The following is a 23,742-nucleotide window of genomic DNA, read 5'->3' on the forward strand; positions in this document are numbered from 1 at the left end:
GTGTTTCCTAATTTATCGTTTAGTACATTCCAGGAAAGCGTGCCTTTGTAAAAGAGGTGCGGGAGAGCGCTCTGTTACTTCGTCGCACGGGAAGGGAATGCATCGAGCGAAGGCAGAAGGCCATTGAGAACGGCGAGGACATCCCAAAGGACATTCTTACTCAGATCCTGAAAGGAGCTGGTAACTTGAACATTATTTGACTTCATTTCACCCTCTTTAGCTAATTCATGCTAAATACTGTTGCTAGCATATATATAAAAAAATAATGAGTTTTGTTTTTGCAAATTTCTCACCTAAATAGCCCAAATAAACGCTTGATTATCTTTAATTACCATCTCGAACTAATTTTCTTTTATATCACATGAATGGAAATCTAAAAGACACACTATGTGATTGGAAAAGATGCTAAAGCATAAAAAAGTGATATTAAATATGAAATACTTGAATTAATCTCAGCCGCTGGTAATTACTCCGGCTGTATCCCATCCATCGTTATTTTGCAAACCTTTCCACTTCAAATTGGAGCCAGCCATAGACAAATCAGTCTTGACCCTGCTCTAATGGGAACAGTCCAGCTTGAACAGCCAGACCAGGTCATCCCTGAACCAGAATAGGAGCAACCCAGGACCAGTTTCACCCTTGTTACGACTCATAAGCAAGGTATAGCTTGATCCTAGTGACACTGTGTGCATGGTACCCACGTCTGGACATGACCGTCCCACTTATAGCGACACTAAAGTATATTAAATTGATTGATGGAATACTTGAATTAATCTCAGTCACTGGTAATTACTTGAGCCGCATCCCAGTCCATCGTTATTTATCACCACTTGCAGCCTCAGTTTGGACCCAGTCGTAGGCACATCAGTCTTGACTCTGCTAGAGTGGGAGCAGTATAGTCTGAACTGCCAGCCACATGTGTTGCGTTGCAGAACATGAACTTTTAGGTAATTGAGAAAATTACTTTTGTCACTCATGAATGGTGAATTCAAATTGGATTGCCAGGATGATCGTCTGAGGCATGTAGGCAAAGCAGCAGCTATCTGCTAATATCCAGTCCACTAGCTCCCCTATAGAACATTGCTTTTGCTCTGTGTAGCCCCTGAAGAATAAAGCCACCCCCTTTCATCTAATCTGGTGGTGGCAGGCATTCCTAAGAGCAGTAGGCTCAACACGGTCATGACACCCTTGTGATCCTCTGTCATGGTCACGTCTGAAGGCTCAGCCCTGCATTAATGCTTCTCTGATGGTGAGGAACCCTTGAACTGCAATATGTTTCTTTCTTTTTATTTTATTTTTTTTATAAAGTTTTATGTAGTGCGAACTTGATCCCGAAGGATATAAGAGCGCTTTACAATTTGTGTGTCCAAAATAGTTTTTCTTAATCGTGCTGTATCCAACCCCCTTTCAGTGATCCTGTGGTGCAGACACCTTTGGGACCAACATCGGCAGTCTGGGTAGTTATCTTTCAAAAGCAGACATTTCTTTAAACAGTTCTTCTAAATGGTGTAGCCTTACACCAGATATTGTTTAGCAATCCTTACAAATCTATCCATCTCAACATTGTCCTACTGTAAAAAAAAGAAACAGTTTGGTTATGGGGAAATGATCAAATAATAGTAGTAACAACAAAATGGAATGAACAGGTCATTGATTTCTGAGGGGATAGTGGCTTGATTTTTAGTTGATCAGCCAAAAGCCCCTGCTTTTTTGTGGCTCACAAAGGAAGATATGAAAATAAAATAAAATGCAAAGTATTGTACCTTCTGGAAATGTGTTTCACAAAATGTTCTATAAGGTTTACTTTGACGAATTCACTCAGTTCTACGGTGGAGAGAGTTGCCTGTGGAGAAGGTAAATTTAAAAGAGGTGCAGAGATAACTTTTACAGCTGGCCCGGTGGAAGGCTTATATCACTATGCTAAGGGGACACATACGATCCTAATTAAGGGAATAGATTAGATCCAGAACAAAAATGAATGGTGGGATTTTTCAAGAGAGTTATGGATGGTGGAGATGAGCATCAGAAAGTGAAGAGAGAAATAAAAGATGATGATAATTGCAGCATAGACAATCCAATCAAGAATTAAGTTTATTCATAGACGCACTGAATGGAGAGAACTAAAATAATTTAAATAGTAATATAAACTATCTTTTCGAGCAGAATAGAAAATATATTTTCTGCTTCGCAGTAGAATAGAAAATATTTTTATAAGCTGAAAATTTGGAAGAGGTCTGGGTGACTCATAAAGGAGACAAAAAAATTCAGCTATACACTTGTGAGAAAACAATAAGGCGAGAAGCATTGTAGATTTAGGACTTCGTTTTAAAATTGGTTTATAAATACAAGATAAAGGCATTTATATTATCTCAACTGATTACATCGCCAGATTTTCTCCCTGGCCCATATTACATTGTAAATACAAATAAATTACATTTTGAAAGGCTCAAGGAAAAAAAGAATCTTAATCAGACTGCTTTTTCTATTTTCAGAATTGGAAGAAGACTATGATTTCGAAAGTATGCTGGACAACTTTGTCACTTTCTTTATTGCTGGTTGGTACTTATAAACTACACTGATTTTACTGTGTTTATAAGCTCTTTCCCTAATAATGGCTTTTTCAATTACCCAATGTTCTTAAATTATCAGCCCGAGATGGTTTCAAGGCAAAGTGAGTCTGCCTGAATTAGGACCTGGAGACATTATGTAGTTTCAAGTTAATTAATAAAGTGCATTACACATAGAAGCTACGTATTAAGACAGCAAATATATTCACTTAAAAACTTTTTAGGTCTCACCTAGGCAGCGATTGCGCTGTTTCTTAGAGAAATGCTGTATTCAGGAATGGACTTTAAGCTCCTCCCATTTTCCACTCACCTTTACAATTTACTTCTCTTCCTGTCCTTTGTAAACAATGGCTTTTTATTCATGACTAGGCTTAGTTGACCGTCCTTAATACCTCCCTGTCTTCTACTGTTGCCTTCCATAAGGACAGCCCCTCTTACCTGTGTCCCTACACTCTAGCTTTCACTAGCAGGTAGGAAGCACTATTTACTAAATTAATGTCTTGCTGAAGCAAGCACAACAGAGCGCATAGTAATGTCCCCACTTGTTTGTATTTGGAGCGTGCCATGCGCGCTTTCACTTTAATAATGGCTGACGTTTGTTTTAGCTGCAGCCCCACAAAGCACTAGTGGGACGCTGGCTTCGGCAATGGCAGACCCTTGATTGTACTGGCAGCACACCATGCGTGCTTTTACTTTATCAATAGCTGTCGCCCCACAGAGCACTCGAGTCCTGCGACTGCTGTGTGGGGGCAGCACCTATTCTAAATGTGAAAGCGCACATGGCACGCTGCAAACATAAGCAAGCAGTCGCCATTTCCGAACAGACGGGGAGCACAAAACAACGGAACACTGGCTTCAGACAATGGCTGCCACCCCACACAGCACTCGCAGGACGCCGGCTTCGGCAATGGCTGCCGCTTGTTTGTATTTGCAGCTCTAGTGTCCTGAGTCTGTGTTTCTTAAAAAGTCGCAAGATTCCAATAATAAGACTAATTCATTTTCAGTCTCAGTTCATCCTGGCATTAGCATGATTATTTGACTTGTTCTCACCATTATAAGCCCATAGATTTGCTTCAAATAGGTGTTCAAGTTTGATGACCTGTGTGTTCAATCAGATATGGGCTGAGTAGAGGTCTTGGATGACTGCTTGTCTGCATGTTTAGGTCTCGACTAGCGTAGGCTGCGATTGCGCAGTCTCACTGACGAGATTTAATGTTTCTAGTAGTGGGGCTTAAACCCGCCCCTCTTCTTCATTGGCTGGCTTCCTAAACGGCGGCCAGCCATTGGAGAAGAGGTTTGTCTTTAAATTTAAGCCCCGTCTTTTTCGGATTGGGGGCGTGTTTTTTCAGTCCCTTCTCTCCGTGACGTACTCAGTCCAAAACACGCCCCACATCAAGCTGCATGCACGCCCAAGTCGGCTCTCTGATTCGTTGATAAATACCAAATAAACACTAACATTAGTGCTCCTTAATAACCAATCAGAGGGCCGACTGGTGCCTGCAGGCAGCGTGAGCATGCTCCGAAGAACCAACGTTTCAGACCAGACGGACACCACATCAACTGAACCCTGAAGCACGGAGAACTTCCTCCTGTCTGCTGGGAGCTGTTAATTAACTGGGTAATTGAGACGCTGACATGTGTTCCCAAAACAAAACAATAGCAAGAAGAGACAAACAAACACTTTATTTGCCAATCATGGGAGGTTGGTCTTTTCAGGGTGCCGCGGCTAAGTAACTGGCTGAATACATAAAACAGTACATCGAGGGCCGGCAGATGCCGGGACAATAATGCCGGACTGACAGCTTATGGCCCATCTGTGCCCAACATTTTGTTAAGGAAATGACTTGACTCGCCAAGCGGAGAGAGCCCGTACAGCTGCCCCCAGCGCTGCCTCCGCGACATAAATCACGGGCTAAATGGTTCCATGCTTAAAATGACAATGCATATTAATAGTCGAAGGGGGACATTTTGTGAGCACAGCTTGACACCGTTATTAATGGCAGAAAAAAGGGGTGGCGCGCGGCTCATGTCGCGGCCGCGAGCGACGCGGGAAAGGTAGTGCAGCAGAAAGGAAACCAAGTGCGTAGCTATAAACAGTGCAGCAGGTGCAGTGGTACCGGGGCCCATGGACGCAAAGGGCCCGCGGCACCCCAAGTATATACAGAGTCAAGGCTGATTTGCATATGGCCATGTCCGAACTGGGGTGGTGTGGAGTGCAAAAAAACTATGGATTTAGACCCAGATCTCTGTACTGGGGTGAATGTATGACAATGTTCTGCATTCTGTCCATCAATTGTTGTTTTTGCATTTGTCACCCCGAGTGGGATGGGTATGCTCAGACGTGAGTCCCATGCTCTCCACGCAACTGGAGTAAAGTTATCCTGGCTGAAGACGGCTGATAGCCAGAAACTGGTCCTAGGATGCTTTATTCCGGTCCAGAAAAGACATGGCTTGGCAGTTTGGCTGGACTGTTCCCATGAGGCACAGGGTGAAGGCTGATTTGCATATGGCCATGTCTGAACTGTGGTGGTGTGGAGTGCAAAAAAACGATGGATGTAGGCCCAGATCTCTGTACTGGGGTGAATGTATGACATTGCTCAGCATTCTGTCCATCAATTGTTGTTTTGCATTTGTCAACCCGAGTGGCATGGGTATGCTCAGACGTGAGTCCCATGCTCTCCACAACACTGGAGTCAAGTTATCCTGGCTGAAGACGGCTGATAGCCAGAAACCAGTCCTAGGATGCTTGATTCCGGTCCAGGAAAGATATGGCTTGGCAGTTCGGGCTGGACTGTTCCCATGAGGCACAGGGTCAAGGCTGATTTGCATATGGCCATGTCTGAACTGGGGTGGTGTGGAGTGCAAAAAAACGATGGATTTAGGCCCAGATCTCTGTACTGGGGTGAATGTATGACATTGTTCTGCATTCTGTCCATCAATTGTTGTTTTTGCATTTGTCAACCCGAGTGGGATGGGTATGTTCAGACGTGAGTCCCATGCTCTCCACACCACTGGAGTCAAGCTACCCTGGCTGAAGACGCCTGATAGCCAGAAACCAGTCCTAGGATGCTTGATTCGGGTCCAGGAAAGACATGGCTTGGCAATTCGGGCTGGACTGTTCCCATGAGGCGCAGGGTCAATGCGGATTTGCATATGGCCATGTCTGAACTGGGGTGGTGTGGAGTGCAAAAAAACGATGGATTTAGGCCCAGATCTATGTACTGGGGTGAATGTATGACATTGTTCTGAATTCTGTCCCTCAATTGTTGTTTTTGCATTTGTCACCCCGAGTTGAATGGGTATGCTCAGACGTGAGTCCCATGCTCTCCACACCACTGGAGTCAAGCTATCCTGGCTAAAGACGTCTGATAGCCAGAAACCGGTCCGAGGATGCTTGATTCCAGTCCAGGAAAGACATGGCTTGGCAGTTCGGGCTGGACTGTTCCCATGAGGCACTGGGTCAAGGCTGATTTGCATATGGCCATGTGTGAACTGGGGTGGTGTGGAGTGCAAAAAACGATGGCTGTAGGCCCAGATCTCTGTACTAGGTGAAATGTATGACATTGTTCTGCATTCTGTCCATCAATTGTTGTTTTTTCTCCTATTATACCAGAAGCATAACTGAGTACTAGGTTTAACAAGAACATTTAGACGTGCTTACAGAGAAAGGCACGTCCGCTTGAGGATGAGCCTGTCATCCGGGGTTACCGGAGGCGCTGGGCTGGCTCACCGCCTGGAAAGGAGAGCACCTAATAAGGGCAGCGTCCCACTCTCCTCCAGCCTGCCAGCAGAGCAGGGGACATGATTTATGGCCTAGGTAGTAAACCTACTGTCCAATTAACGCTTGCTTCTGGAACCATCCACCACAACATCCACCACAACATCCACCACCACATCCACCACCACATATACCTCCACCACCTCCACCACATCCACCACCACCACATCCACCACCACCACCACCACCACATCCACCACCACACCCACCACCACATCCACCACCACCACATCCACCCACCACCACATCCACCAAATCCACCACCACCTCATCTATGTGTGTGGCTCTGTGTGTGTGTGTGTGTGTGTGTGTGTGTCTCTGTGTGTGTGTGTGTGGGTGCAAATGCAATAGTCTTGCATTTGCGAGAGATTAAGTTATTGCCATTGTAAATGACAATACCATATATTTATTGGTTTAAAAAAAAAATGAAAACAATAACATTTGAAATGCCAATAGCTCTAACTTTAACAAAGACGAGACCATTGCATTGTAAATGCTTGTTTTATATTGGCTTGGATAAAAGATCCCCTTAGTGGTTTTGTTCTTTTGGGCAGCAGCCTTGACAAAATCATAGAATGTGCATCATTGTCTCCTTTCCCATTCCACAGAGCCTACACACTTCTCCTGTTGTTGTTCAGGACTCAGGCACAGTCGCATACATGCTAGCTTTAAATGGAATGGGACTCCGTGATCAAAATAAGGATGGAGTTTTGAATACATTGTAAGAATTAATAACTTGACAAGCATAGACTTTCTTTGCCAGCATTGTTTTGTCGTCTTGTAGAGGAAGCGATCTGGTCATTGGTTTGAGACACTTTTAAAATTCTTTAGGTGATACTTGAAGGTTCCTTAAGCTTTCTGCATGAAGAGATTGAACTGCGTCTTTTAAAAAATCATTCAGTCTGGCCTTCAAGTTCAGATTCTTTATTTCGTGCCAGACCCCAACTGATACAGCGTTGTTTTGGCACGTCTTAAGAAAGGCTTTTTTTTATACCCCAAGTGTGTTTCGTAAGGCCAAACTCTAGACACAGCTGGGCCTGTGAGTTATGTTTGAAAGTTTGAATACTAGCCGGTGTGTCTTAGCCGTCAGTGAGTCTAAAAGTCTTGCCATCTTGACTGGTGCGATTTCGGCCCGTATTTTATTGTGAGTATTTATTTTGCAGCCATGACTTTTAGTAAGGGCCCTAACATAGGAGCTTGCAAGAGTTTAGAAAGCTGACTGAATCTTAACATTAGGGAACCAGCCGTTGACTTCATGATATTTGTGTGTGGGATAACGGATCCTCTGTAATCAAGAAACACTCCGAGGTACTTGTATTGTGAGGTACATGCAACCCAGAGACCACCAATTTTCCATGCGGCAGGTGCTCTAAGTCTCTTTTTGAATTTGACCACTTTGGTTTTAGTGAGGCTTACTTCTACTTTGTTCAAGCTGTGAGATTGTGAAGAGACCATTTAGAAGGCACTGCAGCCCTACAGGTGTAAAGCTCAATAGCATCAGGTCGTCTGCATATAAGTTTTGTATCATTGGAAAAATACAGAATTTTTGAGAGTGTGTATTCAAACAGTTTAGATCATGTGACAGCTCTGAGATATAGATGTTGAAAAGCAGCTTGGCAATAAAGCACCCCTGCTTCAGTCCTGTTGTGGTATAAATCTTCAGACAGACCAATTTTAAACAGAGCCATGTTCCGATATGCAGGACTTTGCATAGGAGCCTATCAAAGGCCGCCTTGAAGGCAACAAAACAGGCAAAAGCCTGGTTTATTGCATCGAAGGAAGTCCATAAAGTTTGCCCATGCTGCATGGTCTTACAAGACAAAGATTGCTAAGTATTTTGAGTCCATGTCTAATAATGCTATCAATCAATAGTTGCCTGTATTACTCCTATTACCGCCTTCGTAAATTAGTTGTATAATGGATCCATGTCGTGAAGCAAGTAATATCTGATTCTGAAGCACTACTTTATATAATAACAGCTTTCTTGCCCAATATTCAATGTTAGACCTAAAAAGGGTGGCAGGCAGGCCATGTGGACCAATGGTTTTGTCTTCTTTCTTATAATCACTTCTAGGGTGTTCAGATTTTGATCAGGATTCTGTGGTGAGCAGATGTTTTGTGCAGCCCCCTTATTTGGCATCGCCAGGGTGAAAAATCCTAACTTTTAGGCTTTGAGCTTCCTGTTAGCACTTATTGTACAATGGCACGGTGGTGAATTTCCTGGCCTAATGGGCAGATTATAACCTTTATGTACTACTCACAATCGTGTAGTGAGCAAATTTCCCTCCAAGTCTTCAAGCTAGCATTGTTTGAAGTTTCAGTTGATTGTGTAATATGAACAGCTTTAGAGAAGCCTTAACACTCTGCAGCCTAGCAGCACCTACACTGTATTCTACATTAGTAGTTGCTGCAAAATTATTTTTACAGCTAAATTAATGATTTTCCATGCAAAAAGTTGAAATAGGGGTTGGAAGAAACTCAGCGTACAGAAAATTGATAAATCAGTTTATTTAAAAGTAATTTCAGGTTACCAAGCCTTATCCAGGTTACAAAATATGTATGTTCAACTTGTTTTCTAATAAAACCCATTCCCGAAAAACAAAAAATAAAAAAGTAGCAAAAAATGTATTTGGCTATAGGTATCCAAACTCGACACACCTCCACTGCAGTAAAACACTGACTAACTAGAGTCTGGTGAAAATGTATTTTATTGGAAGTATTATTATTTTTATTATTATTATTATAGAGGCTTTTGTAGCGCGCTCTGTTACTAAGAAAATAGTATCCTGGCGCGAGGTAGGTGAGAGGCAGAGCAGAGTGATTCCAGTGTAAAGAAAGGAGTAAGACCCTATACAGTGATGTTAAAAAGGTGGGTCTTCAGTCCCTTCTTAAACACAGTAATGGATGGGGCTGTTCTCAGATGGAGAGGAAGGGTGTTCCAGGCTCTCGCAGCTCTGACAGAGATGGATTGGCCACCAAGCCTGCTGTATTTAAACTTTGGTACAGTCATTTGGTGCAGATTAGTTGATCTGAGAGGTCGGTTGGGAACATATAGGGAAAATCTTTTCCTCAAATAGACTGGGCCGGTTTGATGGACATCTCGATAAGCGAGGACAAGGATTTTAAATGAAATCCTATGAGCAACTGGGAGCCAGTGAAGGGTACGGAGAGGTTGACGAACACTTAAACTTAAACTTTTGGGTATGTTAAACAAAAGCCGCACAGCGGCATTTTGAATAACTTGGAGACAATGAATCGGGTAGGCTGGTAGGCCACAGAAGAGGCCGTTCGCGTAATCCAATCTGGATAGTATAAGGGCGCGAATGACAGTCTCCTTGACCTGCGTAATGTTTTAAGTGTGGAGAAGCAGATCCCAGTGAGTTTTTTTAAATGATCCTCGAATCTGAGGTCATTGTTAAACCAGACTCCAAAGTTTTTTGCAGGGCCTCCGATGGATTTGGGGCATGGCAGATCGGCAGGCCAAAGAGAGTCGCTAAAGTTGTCTGGGAAAGAACCATATAGCAGGATTTCCGATTTGCTTTCGTTACATTTTAGTTGGGCGAGGGCTAGCCATCGAAAGACAGATGATAGGCAGGATTGGGCTCCCGACGTATCCAGGTTGTTTTTTGGCCATGTGAACAGAAGTTGAGTGTCGTCAGCGTAGGCCATAATTTTTGCTCCCTGCTGTTCGGCGAGATAGATGAGCGGGGTCATATATATATATTAAAAAGCAGGGGGCTAAGGGTAGAGCCCTGAGGTTCACCAGTTGCAAGTTTCTTGGGAGAGGAGGCAAAGGGCAGCATCCAGACTTGCTGAGATCTATTGTCTAGAAAAGATGTCAGCCAGTCAAGGGCGGAGCCTGTTATGCCTATGGCCGCTAGTCTAGTGAGCAGGAGGGAGTGAGGGACCTTATCGAAGGCGGCAGAGAGGTCCAATAAAATCAGAGCCGCTCTGCCACCTCCGTCCAGGCACTCCCGGATAGCCTCGGATATTTCAACCAATGCCGTCTCCGTACTGAAGGCTGCCCTGAAGCCTGATTGCGCTGGATGGAGTGCCTGGGAAGTTTCTACAAATTTGTCCAGCTGTGTGAAAGCAACCTTTTCACATATTTTTGCTAAAGCCGGCAACAGTGATATGGGCCGGAAGTTAGAGGGGACAGCGGGATCTAAACCATTTTTTTTTAAGAGTGGGAGCAATTTGGCTTGCTTCCAGCAGGCCGGAACAGTAGCAGTGAGGAAAGAGCGGTTAATGATATGTGTTACCTCATAGCCGACTGTGTCTGCAAGACGCGCAAACACTCTGGCAGGACAGGGGTCAGAGGGGGATCCTGATTGTAGGGCAGCAAGGATACTAACAATGTCTGTTTTTTCTACTGGGGTGAAATGGTCAAACTGTTCCGTAGGGGCAGGCATCACGGGGGACGGAATGACCAGTGAGGGTGGAAAACTGTTGCATACAGTAAGCAAATCGTCCTGGATTTTGGTGATTTTATCAACAAAGAACACAGAGAGTTCTTCGCACCATTTCTCCGATGAGGTTATTACAGGTTGGGCAGCACAGGATGAGGTAAAGCTTTTCACAATAGCAAAGATTTCCCTACTATTGTTATTGGCCTTAATTATACACCCTTCGTAGTATTGGCTTTTTGCAGTTCTAATCGCTGCATAGTACTTCTTTTGCGCCATCCTCAAGTCCTTTTTAGCCTCGGGGAGATAGGCTTGTCTCCATATCCGTTCAAGTTTTTTGCAACCTGATTTAAGAACACGGAGGGTGTGGGAGAACCAAGGTTTGGAAGGGGTAGAGCGCAATCTGCAAACCCGACCTGTTTTTATTGATGCAGCAGTCCCACATTCAATCCATGAATTGAATGAACTAACGGCTGACTCAATTTCAAGAGGAAGAGTTGGGCGGGAGGTGTCTAGATGTTCAGACAGGATCTCTACGTTAATTTTCTGTTTGTGAGCAGCTGGGTGATTGATCTCGGCCTGGCGGGTCAGGGTCCAGGTAAATCTAATCAGCATGTGGTCTGACCAGGTCACTATTTCGGGGTGAGTCATGTCAATATCAAGGACATGTCCCCCTGAATGAGTGGGTGCCTTAACCCATTTTTTAAGCTGGGCCATAGCGAGAGCTTCGTTTAAGCGGGCCGTGTCAGGAAGATCTAGATTATCCACATGGATTTTAAAATCCCCCAGAAGAAGGTATCTGGAGTATCTCAGAGCCCGTGGGACTGCTATGTCCTCCAGTGTACCCAGGAATTTACCTGCATGACCTGGTGGTCGGTAAACCACAGTGCCCCCTAAAGTAAAGTGCGCCCCAAGTGATAGTGAGAAATGAAGCATCTCGGCATCAGCTGGGGGGCCCTGAAGGTCAAGAGAGAGTGTCCATTGTTCTCTAAATATGGCTGCTATGCCGCCACCTCTGCCTAAGGGGCGATCATTTCTAACAATTTTAAAACTTCGTGGGATGGCAAATTCGACCGCTGGGCTGCATGTCTCATTTAGCCAAGTTTCCGTGACAAAGAGGAGATCGAACTGATTGTCGCTCAGTAATTCAAAGATATCATCGGTGGTTTAAGGTTTAAGGTTTGTTTATTGTACAGTTAATTAAAACTCACAATTATAAAACGTACAAATTTTTTTTAAAAGGTCTGTTTCTTCGTTAAAACAAGTAAGGTGCAGTGGTTCAAAATCTAAAAAGTCTCAGCTTTAGTTGCTTAAGAGTCTGTGGAGTTTTAGTGGGCTTAAATGCTTCCTCTTTTGATGGCCATGAATGCCAGGGGTGTTGTTTAGTTATTATTTGACTTCTGCTAGAGAGTACCCTCTGGTTTTTTCGTTCAGTCTTTTGGCCACTATATCAAAGTATTTTGTTATTCGGCAATTTAGCTGAGTTTCATTAGGGTTAAAGCAGAGCATCACGGCCTGCCTGCAGCTCGTAATGCCCTTCTGGTTCCATAGAGCTCGAAGCTGGGAGCGCCTTATGTCCTGGAGGTTTGTGCAAATGCAGATAATGTGTATAAGGTCTTCTTCTTTTGCAGAGAGACAGAGGCGGCAATGATTTGCATGATTTTCCCTTAACCATGGTGCCAGGTGCGGAGCTATGGGGATTCTACCCATGCGCATGTTAAGAAACTTGTTTTTAGTCTTCTGTGTGAGTCCCATCAATAGGTAGTCTTGTGGTTTAAGAGCGCTATAACAATTCAGCACCACCCAGCCGTGCGCTCTCTTGGCTAGGGTGGCTTTGTCCTCAATTGATGACACCATCTTGGTGACTTTTGACACCACTTTTTTAAAGGTACGAGGGTCAGTAGCCGACTCCCATAGGTCTGCAAGTCCTAAGACCTTCAGGGAGTCCATTAAGTAGGTTCTTGCTGGTGAGTTGTCTCTTATGTTTAGTTCTGTCCATAGATGGGCCAAAGATATCATCGGTGTGCTTGACCAATGATCTGGCGTTGATCAGGCCTGCCGGGATGTGTGATGAATCATCGGAATGCTGAGTAGGAAAAATAAGAATGGGCTGAAAGCGAAAGTTGCAGGCTTGACAAACCCGCGAGGGATTGTCAGCAGCCTCCCATTTGTCACTGCAAGGGCAGGAGTTCGCTCTTAGTGCCATAAGGTACTCACGGGAGTAGCAAGATCTGGTCCTGTGGGGTAAAGGTATAAGTGGGGCACCGACAGGGGGGCTGGCGCTGGCCGCGTCCGGGACACGGACGGGCACAGACGGGCCCTCCTTTGGCGCTCCTTCGGCGCGCAGACGGCGCGCCCGCTGCGCGTGGCCGCTGCGCGTCTTAACTCCTTCCACGTTCATGACGAACCCAGCTCGTCATGCAGTAGCCTGCTGCTACACTCATGACGAGTTGAGCTCGGCATGAACTAATGGAAATGAGACTAAGCCAGCGCAGCAGGGGAATTCCCATAGCATTGAAGGTGTTAAAGTGCATGACTATTTGTAGTTAAAACCCCACCCTCCGCTGGACCGCTAACTCGGGTCCCGCAGGGTCCGGCCCACACTCAAGATGGCGGCCGACCTAGCCCTCCACAACAATCGGCACTTGGAGCCGCGGTGGAACGGGGCTCAGGGGGACCTAATTAATGCAGTGCTAGTAGCGGGAAGTTTTTTAAAAAGTACACACAATAATAACACAGTAATTTGTAAAATCAATTAAGAGTGTTAAAAAGAGTCAGAGTAAATGCATCAGTGGGAAACAGGTAAGAGCAGAGGAGAGCCCTTGCAATCTGCTCGCCTTCTCAAGCGCTGTAATGAGGTGCTGCCACCGCCTCCAACAAACGCACAGCCCCACGAGCAACAGATCTATTTGTAGGCAAAACCCCACCCTCCGCTGGACCGCTAACTCGGGTCCCACAGGGTCCGGCCCACACTCAAGATGGCGGCCGACCTAGCCCTCCACAACAATCGGCACTTGGAGCCGCTGTGGAATGGGGCTCAGGGGGACCTAATTAATGCAGTGCTAGTAGCGGTAAGTTTTTTAAAAAGTACACACAATAATAACACAGTAATTTGTAAAATCAATTAAGAGTGTTAAAAAGAGTCAGAGTAAATGCATCAGTGGGAAACAGGTAAGAGCAGAGGAGAGCCCTCGCAATCTGCTCGCCTTCTCAAGCGCTGTAATGAGGTGCTGCCACCGCCACCAACAAACGCACAGCCCCACGAGCAACAGATCTATTTGTAGGCAAAACCCCACCCTCCGCTGGACCGCTAACTCGGGTCCCACAGGGTCCGGCCCACACTCAAGATGGCGGCCGACCTAGCCCTCCACAACAATCGGCACTTGGAGCCGCGGTGGAACGGGGCTCAGGGGGACCTAATTAATGCAGTGCTAGTAGCGGTACGTTTTTTAAAAAGTACACACAATAATAACACAGTAATTTGTAAAATCAATTGAGTGTTAAAAGGAGTCAGAGTAAATGCATCAGTGGGAAACAGGTAAGAGCAGAGGAGAGCCCTCGCAATCTGCTCGCCTTCTCAAGCGCTGTAATGAGGTGCTGCCACCGCCTCCAACAAACGCACAGCCCCACGAGCAACAGATCTATTTGTAGGCAAAACCCCACCCTCCGCTGGACCGCTAACTCGGGTCCCGCAGGGTCCGGCCCACACTCAAGATGGCGGCCGACCTAGCCCTCCACAGCAATCGGCACTTGGAGCCGCGGTGGAACGGGGCTCAGGGGGACCTAATTAATGCAGTGCTAGTAGCGGTAAGTTTTTTAAAAAGTACACACAATAATAACACAGTAATTTGTAAAATCAATTAAGAGTGTTAAAAAGAGTCAGAGTAAATGCATCAGTGGGAAACAGGTAAGAGCAGAGGAGAGGGCTCGCAATCTGCTCGCCTTCTCACCGCCTCCAAGTGACAATAAAACAGACTCTACACATATCAGCTCAGCAGTATTACGAGCCCTGTTTACTGATAAAAGCCCAGCATGTAGGCATATATGCAATAGACAATAAAGACAGATTTCATCATATTTTTCGAATTATATAATTAATTGATTTGGCCATAATTACATATTTGGGTCGGTGTTATCAAAATGTGTGTATTTTTGAGTCTCCATACTCTCATTTGTCAGTAGTTCAAAAGCGCTTTTCAGTTCAAGTCCAAATAATAATATGCTTGAATTAATCTATTCATAATGCACATTTTATAGTCATTTATAAAGGCAATGTCCAACTCATCCACTGTATCTAACTCCATTGCCCAAATGGTCTTGTATTTTTTGTCGCCTTAGTTTACTATTGTCCATGTGCTGTGTAATCCACAATCGGATGTGAATACGGTAAAGACAATCTTCATATGTTTCTAATTTAAAACATTTCTAGCTACAGTTGCTAAATCACAACAGTTAGATTTTACTTTTCGTGTTGGTAAGTGCACTACCAACTTTTCACTTTTTTTCAGACCATAAGGTTCTCATATATCCATATTTATTACATAACAAGATTCAAGTTTGTGCAATTAATTTCTGTGATTTCTTTCTATTTGTTGTCCTAATGTACTATCTAGTGCAAAAAAATGACTTATCTGTCAAATCCTCATGATGTTTTATAGTGTTTAGCTTCTGGATATTTCTGATCACGATTGGTGATGGCCGGAATGTGCTCCGGAAAGCACTTCTTAACCTGGAAAATGGTGCTTCATACATATCAATACCACGACTAATTACTCCAACTGACCAGATGATGGTCATTCAGAAAGCACTTAGGAGGGAGGACGTGAAGAATGAAGTGTGAGGGAGTTCATTTTACTTCACCAGTAGGTGAGCAAGGAAGCAATTCCTTTTTGTTTAGTTACCCTCACACATCCTAGTGGTGTCATTTTCATCATCAGATCACTACGTCGCCTAGAAGTCGGGGTGGGCTCGACCACAGTGTTGGGAGCTCTTTGAAGTTATAGGAGGCCAAGGGGACTATACAGATACACACCCTCCGACAGATCCCCGGTTTCCATTTATTGTTGGGTCTGTCAGGGTTATTAAAATTACATAAAAGTGAGGTCAGTGTAGGAGTGTTATGGTCCAAAGACCCTAGTGCCAACATCTTTCAGTCCATATGCGGCCGTGAAGGTCCAGGACTTTCTTCAGGGCTATGGTTGGTCTCCCTATGTAGCAGTCAAGGGCATTCCCAATCCTGTCAGTGATGAAAAGGGCAGAGTAGCTGCTCCTTATGTGTTGTGATAAATAATTTATCTATCACATGTGGGTCTCCATCTGTAAGAAATAAACAGAGAAAAAGGAAAAAAACATACAGCCTTGTATGAATATACATGTGGAATTCCACACAAGTGTTTCCCAATTTCGTGCTGAATTGAGAGAGAACGAGGCCACCAGTGCCCAAATATTTGTGCAACATTGCAGTATTCACTCTCTTCCAATCTTGTGCCACTCGCATCAAACCCTGTACATGACATTGCTATGTGACAGACTATAGTGCGGTGGCGAAATTGCTCACAAACTGACATTAATTGCATGCCAGATAGTGCATGTTTCACATGGAATCAAACACAATACAAAAATATCACTCTTCACTCACCCCGTGTCTTTAGTAAAAACATATGTTACATCACAAATAGTCAAATGGATCATATTTGCTAAACTCCGTATCCATTCACAAACATCCATACTGCCTTACCCAAACGTTATGGAGTATCCGCTTCTCAGGGGACCGTGTGGCCATGTTGGGGTAGCTCTGTAGTCAAACCCTAAGATGTGCCCCCAATGGAAAAATGGTAGTGTCAAGTCTAGTGCTATTGGGATAAAGAACGAGGCGGTAACCAATTCAATCCGCTCTTTCAGGGGAACGGGGATCGAAATGATCCTTCTTTTCCCCACAGTCACAATCACTTACTTCATCAAGAGTCCTGCCCGCCATCAAACCTGTTCGGTCTCGGTCCCCGGCTGGTACGAGCTTGTGTGGGGGATCGGCGTATTTGTAATGCATCTTAGAGCGGGAAACGGCACTGATTGATAGTGCTGCCCACCTCGTGACGTCATTGTCGGTACGTGGCGTCGCGGACAGTGTGACCACAGGATCATGGGAATGGTAGTTTTAAAATTATTGTCTCATCTAGTACGTGGTAAAAAATGTTTAAAGACACGTATATTTCTAAGCACCACAGTAAAATCGCTGGATGCTGTAAGTTAATGGAAGAGTAACGGTTCATTGCGTATATGTGTTGTCCGCGATCATAGACTCATGGGACTTGTGGTCTAAAGATCTTGCCACTACCCATTGTGGTATAAATTACTGGTAATAAATGTGATCTTTTGAGCACATAAAAGTGAGTGCTCGATGTTGTTAGTATAAGAGCTTTAGACTAGAAAACCTTGCCATTTCTTGCCTATAGTGTCGCCCCCTGCATGACGTATTTTCGTTGTCAACGCAAAAACGCTAACATCGGATTGTGGGAATTGTGGTCTAAGAGTTATGCCGCTTTTAGTTGGGATAGGTTACCGTAATGGGTTATTAGTACTTTTGTTCACACTATTACCTTACGCCAGAGGATGTAAATAGATGGAACTCATGACTGTAACGACCATCCGGCCATGTTGTCACAATACATTCCTAATATTCTCTGCGTAAGTACGCGCTTTAATGTGTGTGTGTGACTAAACATGCTCTGTATCACGACCTAGTGTGGGGTCCAACAGGACGTGAGTGGTAATGTTATCCCTATATAAGCTTGGTTGTACATGATCTCCCTCAGTGTAATAACCGGGGGAGTCAGTTTCTAGCAAGTCACTCAAGTTTGCATGATAGTAAAAGGGCTGTCATAAGCTTATTTACTGAATAATCACAGGGTCGTGCAGATTCAAATGGATGATGTACGTATAGGTAGGAGCTGCTCAATCATCTATAGAGTTGGCTCCAAGGGATACCATCATTCAGCCCCAGTTCGTTGGTCTTAAGACGGTATACCCACTGTTGTTCTCGTTCCAGCAGTCTACGCGGTAAATTGCCACTACCTTTGACCCTTTCTATGATGGTCTATTTGATTTCTGTGTCCTTGTGTGCCTTTTCTTTGTAATCTGCAGTGAGTCTGGTCGCGGATATAGCGCGTCGTTTTGTACTTCTATGTTCGTTAATGCAAATCTTTATTTTGCGGCTAGTCATTCCAACATGTGTTAGTCCACACAGGCACTTGATTAGATTTACAACTGCTTCAGAGTTGCAGTTTGTATAGGACCTCTGTTCCCAGGGCGAACTTAGTCCTAGATCGAGATATTTTGTGTGCTCTGTGAATGTGCAAGCAACGCAGTTCCCACAGGGGTAATGTCTCTTAAATATAGGTGTATTCTACAGTGTTAATTGGCTCGTTGATGACTGTGTAAGTGTGTTAGTGTGCACCAAGGAGTCCCTTAGACTGGTGTTTCTCTTGATTGAGAACATGGGTTTTTCGTAATTGAGCTTTTTAGACATCAGGATCGACCATTTCCTGTTGATTATCTTCTTCACGTCATTAGACGATGAATTGTATGTGGTGACACATATAAGTTGGTCTGGCTGTGTTTTTTCATTTGTCTCCAAGAGTGCTTCCCTAGGTGTGTTGTGTGCCCTTTTGTTTGCCTTCTCTATGATCTTCTTACGGTATTTCTTCTGTTGTAATTTAGTTGTAAGGAGTGCTGCCTCCTTTTTATATGTGGTGACACATATAAGTTGGTCTGGATGTGTTTTTTCATTTGTCTTCAAGAGTGCTTCCCTAGGTGTGTTGCGTGCCCTTTTGTTTGCCTTCACTATGATCTTCTTAGGGTATTTCTTCTGTTGTAATTCAGTTGTAAGGAGTGCTGCCTCCTTTTTATATGTTTGTAGGTCTGGGCAGTTTCTGCGCACCCTTAAAAACTGACCAACTGGAAGATTTTCCCTGAGTGAGCGTGGATGGGCACTGTCGAACCTCAACAGACTGTTCTTATCAGTTGGTTTCATAAACAGAGAGCTCGCTAGTGTGCCCTCTATTGCTGTTAAGGTTACATCTAGGAATGAGATTTGTTCTCTGTGTGTAGTCATAGTGAAATGAAGGTGGGGGTTCAAATTATCAAACCAGTTCTTGAATTCATTAAGGCTGTCCATATCCCCTTTCCATATCATGGGAATATCATCTATGTACCTATACCAGTTGCAGATCTTCATTGTATAGGGATTATGGGTCCAGATATGTTGGTCTTCAGAATAGCTGACATAAAAGCAAGCTAAGCTTGGGGCGAATGTGCTGCCCATAGAAGTACCATGTACTTGAAGGTACAACTGATTCTCAAACTTAAAGAAGTTTTCTGTGAGTGCCAAACGTATGAGTGTAATAATCCACTCTATAGGGGCTGCCCACACCCACTCCTCCTGTTTCAAAATTTCTTCCACTACTCTGATGCTCTCTTCTTGCGGAATGTATATAGTATATAAAGCCTCAACGTCAAGGCAAACCAGGATGTTCTCTTCGGGGTGTATTCAACATTTGTTAAGAGGTTGAAGAGATGTTTCGTATCCTGCACATACGACCTGATGCTTGTCACCAAGGGGCGTAAGAACCAATCTGTAAACTTGGACAGCTGTTCCAACAGTGAGCCAATGCCCAAAACAATTGGCCTGCCTGGTGGGGGAATTTTGCCTTTATGAATCTTAGGGATCATATCAAACAGTGGGGTTCTAGGATCTTCTTGGTTCAGGAAATCATGTTCCTTTTCGTGATCCATTCTCTTTCCAAGGCGTCCACCGTGAGTGTACCGATGGTTGTGCTTAGACGTTGAGTCGGGTCTCTTATTGTAACGTGTGTCTGCCAGAAGATTCATGCAGCCAGTCCTGTATGCATTCATGCTCTGGATAACTATGGCGCCGCCCTTGTCCACCGGCTTTATAACTATATCCGTTCTGGATTTCAGGGCTTCAAGGGCTGTGCGTTCCTTTGTGCTCAGGTTGTTAAACCCTTCTTTTCTGGGCTGTAGTTCCTCAACTTCTTTAACAACCGCTTCTTCGAACGTCAGGACTTCAGGAGGCATCATGCTTGAGGAGGGAAAAAGACATAGATTTTATCTAAGGGCTGTGTGGATGCCATCATCCGAGGGCTTGTCTTTATCTCTGAAAAACGTCTTCAGGCAAATCTTCCTGAAAAATTCCCCCAATTCACAGCGTAGACGGAATTTGTCTAGGTATGTAGTAGGGACAAAGCCTAGTCCTTACTCCAATACAGCGTTCTCATCAGTGGTCAGAATAGTGTCAGACATGTTCACCACTAGTCCCTCATGTTGCTCGTTCCTGCTTGTTGTGGGCCTCTCGTGTTGCTCCGTGTGCTCATCTGTGTCCTGTCTTCTTCCCATTGAATTCTCTTGTTCCCACATCTTCCTCGTTTCCCTCGTCTTCCACCCTGACCTAAAAAAGGCTGGTTGTAGTCGGGTTGATAGTATGGACTGACAGGAAACTGGGGAGGACCTTGTAACGGTATCGGGCCATATGGGTCTGGCCATGGGTACATCTGTTGGTGTCTGTACCGTTGGTTGTAGCCACCCCTGCGTGGTCTTCTTGCTCTCCACGCCAACTTTTGTTTGACCCGTCACTTGACTAATCATCATGTTCTAAGTCGGATGACATCGATTGTCCTCTCTGTGATGAAAGGGAGTCCGAGTTCTCTTGGCCTTTATAGTCATCTTTGATATAAGGGTACACCTTTTCATGACTGAATTTCTTCAGATCTTTTTGCAGTTTACTGATTTTGTTCTGCATTAGGTAATCCTTATGTTCTGATATCTCCTTGTTCACTTCTTTCAGCTTTTTTTGTATAGAGTCAGTTTGATCTATGTTACCAGTGAGTCCTCACTGGCTTTGATTTTGATTAGTAGAGCATCTGCAAGCCTCTTGGTTGTGTTTATGATTAAAATTAGCCAATCGCGTGAGCACCGCCACGCGATCAGAGACCACTCTTTTTTAAAAAGTGGATCATCCAAAAAATTTCTAGGCTTCATACATATCGACAAGGCAATATACCATGAAATCTGGCATTCAGCTTCTATATTTCATTATTGTACACGTTTTAGCTCTATGGGGTGTCATATTCTATGACACATGCCTATGTTTACATCCCTTGCAGTTATTGCATATAACGCATCCCAATGGTTCATTACCTAACAATATTGTATGTGAGAATGTTGGTAGATGACTTCTTAACATCATACCTCTGAGAGGTCATATTGATGGAATCTTTATGTATTTAGAAATAGTCCTTTCATTCTTCAGTACATCCCAGGTCTTGGGCAAGATATTTTTCACCATTTGTGCCTTATTCCTACACTGTTAATGACTTTGATTCTATGTGTTTCTTTTGTTGATAGCATAGGTATGTGTGAGGTTTATACTGTAAATCTTCCCCTGTGATTATGTCTATTTTCTCTACTAAACTTCATAGTATTCTCTGTGGATAACATCTAACTTATCTTCTTCTATTTTTTTAAATACATGTACTGCAGTTTCTTCTCAGTCAAACAAATTTGCCATATGGAATGTTCGATTTGACTTGTGTTGGATGGCTGTAGGAGGTTTGTAAGATAGTGTTGCCTGGTCTCTTCTTTCTATAGAGCAATGTTTGGGACAGGATCCAGAAGCTCTATCAAAGGTGGACTGTGTGTAATTGTGAAAGTGATATTAAATGTATTATTATTCCAAAGTCTGTTCAATTCTAATAGCTGTTCTACTGAACCATTCCAAATTAGAAATAGGTCTTCAGTATACCTATGTTTCACGTCATCCATGCGCACAACATCAACATCCTCTCCTATGCTGATGACATGCAATTCCTACTCTTCCTCTCAGAAAAGACCACAATAACAGGAACAAGTTCAGTTTGCCGACTGCAAGACCAATGTCACTAACTGGACGAAAACCCACTGTGTCAAGCTCAACACAGACAAGAAAGAAGTAGGGAGATTCTCTAAGATCACTTTACCATTTTTTTTTAAACATATTTTATTAGTTGTGTGTCAACAAAAGTTCAAAATACTGTACAGTGTACAGCCACAGAAACATAACCATATACAAACCATACTATGCTTCTCAATGTAAGGAACCTTAAACAGCTTACCAAATTCTACTCCTAACGCCAACTACGAGCCACCCCCCCTCCCTCCCCAAAGGTGTGTATCACATTAAGTACAATATCCAAAGCGCATTTCGTGATCCATTTATAATGCATTTTTTCCCATCTTGGACATATAAGGGGCCTCCCTTAAGTACACCTTCCTCCATCTATCCCTCCTGTGATTGTTGGTCAGACAGAGATTGTACCAATGTCTCCCATGCTCTCGCCGAATCCAGTGCTTTCTCATTGTTCAAGCATCGTGCCTGTTGCAATTTAATAACACTCTCGCTACTAGCCCATTTATTCAACTCTGCCTTCCATCTCTTGCTATTGGGACCCTCCTTTGACTTCTAGTGCATCGTTATTTCCCTCTTTGCCAGCAGCAACCCCATATCTACAAATTTACTTGTCACCTTTGTCTTGGAGGTATGAGGGAACCAATGTAAAATACATGTTGCCATATCAAAATCTAATTGTCGCTCAGTGACTGCATTCAACAGGCCTCCCACTTTGCCCCAATAATGCCCTAGCTTTGGACACTCCCACAGCATGTGCTCCAGTTCCACCCCCTCACTTGCGCACCAAGGATATGCTGCATCATCAACCTTAAAATACTTCCGGATCTTACCTGGTGTCAAGTATTCTCTGTGTAGTATAAAGAAGTGCACCAGTTGAAACCTTGCGTTCCTGGTACTTTTCCAAGCCCTTCGTAGGATATATCCCCATGCAGTCTCCGGTATGGGCTTCCCAATGCCTGCTTCCCATTTTAGTCGTAAGGTATCCAGTGGGACCAATCCCTCATTTAGCATTCTTGAATAAAGCACGTAACTGCTTTAAACGTCCCTGCTGCCATCGCTACATACTGACATGCCATCGTTGTTTTGGGCTCTACCTATCCCTCCCTCCAATGTTTCAGAATTGCATACACCAGAGCGGCGTGTAGCAAGAATTCCCCCCCAGGGAAATCATACCTCTCCTGCAGTGCCTGATAGGTTAGCAGTTCACCATCCTCGTATAAATCACCAAGGACCTGGATCCCTGCCTGTTCCCACTCCATCAAGGACGTCCAGTATCCAACGTGGGGTAACGCTGTAATCATTCCCAGCGGAATTTCAGGTGCATAGGGATGCAGCACTCCAGCTCTACACTGGCTGCGATTCCAGCATAACCTCAATGTTTTCTCTTCTAATGAGAGATCCCTAAAGTTAAGCTTTTGTTGTAATATTATAAAGGATAGAATGTGCCTCGGAATGCCCTTATCCCTCAACTTCTCAGGACCTCTAAATTCCATTGCAACCGCCTGTGTCAAGACCTTGAGTTGAGCTGCCAAATAATAAAGCTCCAAGTCGGGAACTGCTAGCCCGCCTTCTGCCTTCGGTCTCACCAGCGTTGTCTGGGCCACTCTCCACCTGTCAGATCCCTAGAGGAACCCTACAATCATGGATTTCAGTAATTTAAATGCCGAGCCCGGTATCCAGATGGGCAACGTTCTAAATAAATACAACAGCCTAGGCAGTGCCACCATTTTCAACAAGGCAATCCGTCCCATCACGGATAACGGAAGCGTAGACCAAAATGCCATGCTACCTTTCAGAGCTCTCACGCATCTCCCTATGTTCTAACATATCGTTGACCTCATTATAGATATGCACACCCAGGTATGCCAAACATGTCGGCTCCCAGCGCACATTTTGTGATATCGTAGGTGGTAACCCACCAGACCTCACCGGGAATAAACATGTCTTAGTCCAATTCACCCTCAGTCCGGAAATGTCACCAAACTCCGACAACAAGCCCGCAGCTCCTTCCAGTGCTCCCTCCGCATCCGC

The 23,742-nt window shown here is 44.2% G+C and overlaps 1 protein-coding gene across 1 annotated transcript in view; it reads left to right on the top strand.

Moving 5' to 3' along the window:
- Window positions 1–23,742, top strand: part of LOC147690175 (cholesterol 24-hydroxylase-like) — a 471,985-nt gene that overhangs the window by 257,140 nt on the left and 191,103 nt on the right. Inside the window, exons 8-9 of the mRNA XM_086936649.1 lie at window positions 24–180; window positions 2,493–2,555. Coding sequence (XP_086792775.1) covers window positions 24–180; window positions 2,493–2,555 — 220 coding nt within the window. The remainder of the gene's footprint in view (window positions 1–23; window positions 181–2,492; window positions 2,556–23,742) is intronic.

The sequence above is a fragment of the Lissotriton vulgaris genome, chromosome 9, assembly GCF_964263255.1.
Source record: "Lissotriton vulgaris chromosome 9, aLisVul1.2, whole genome shotgun sequence".
Lineage (NCBI taxonomy): Eukaryota > Metazoa > Chordata > Amphibia > Caudata > Salamandridae > Lissotriton > Lissotriton vulgaris.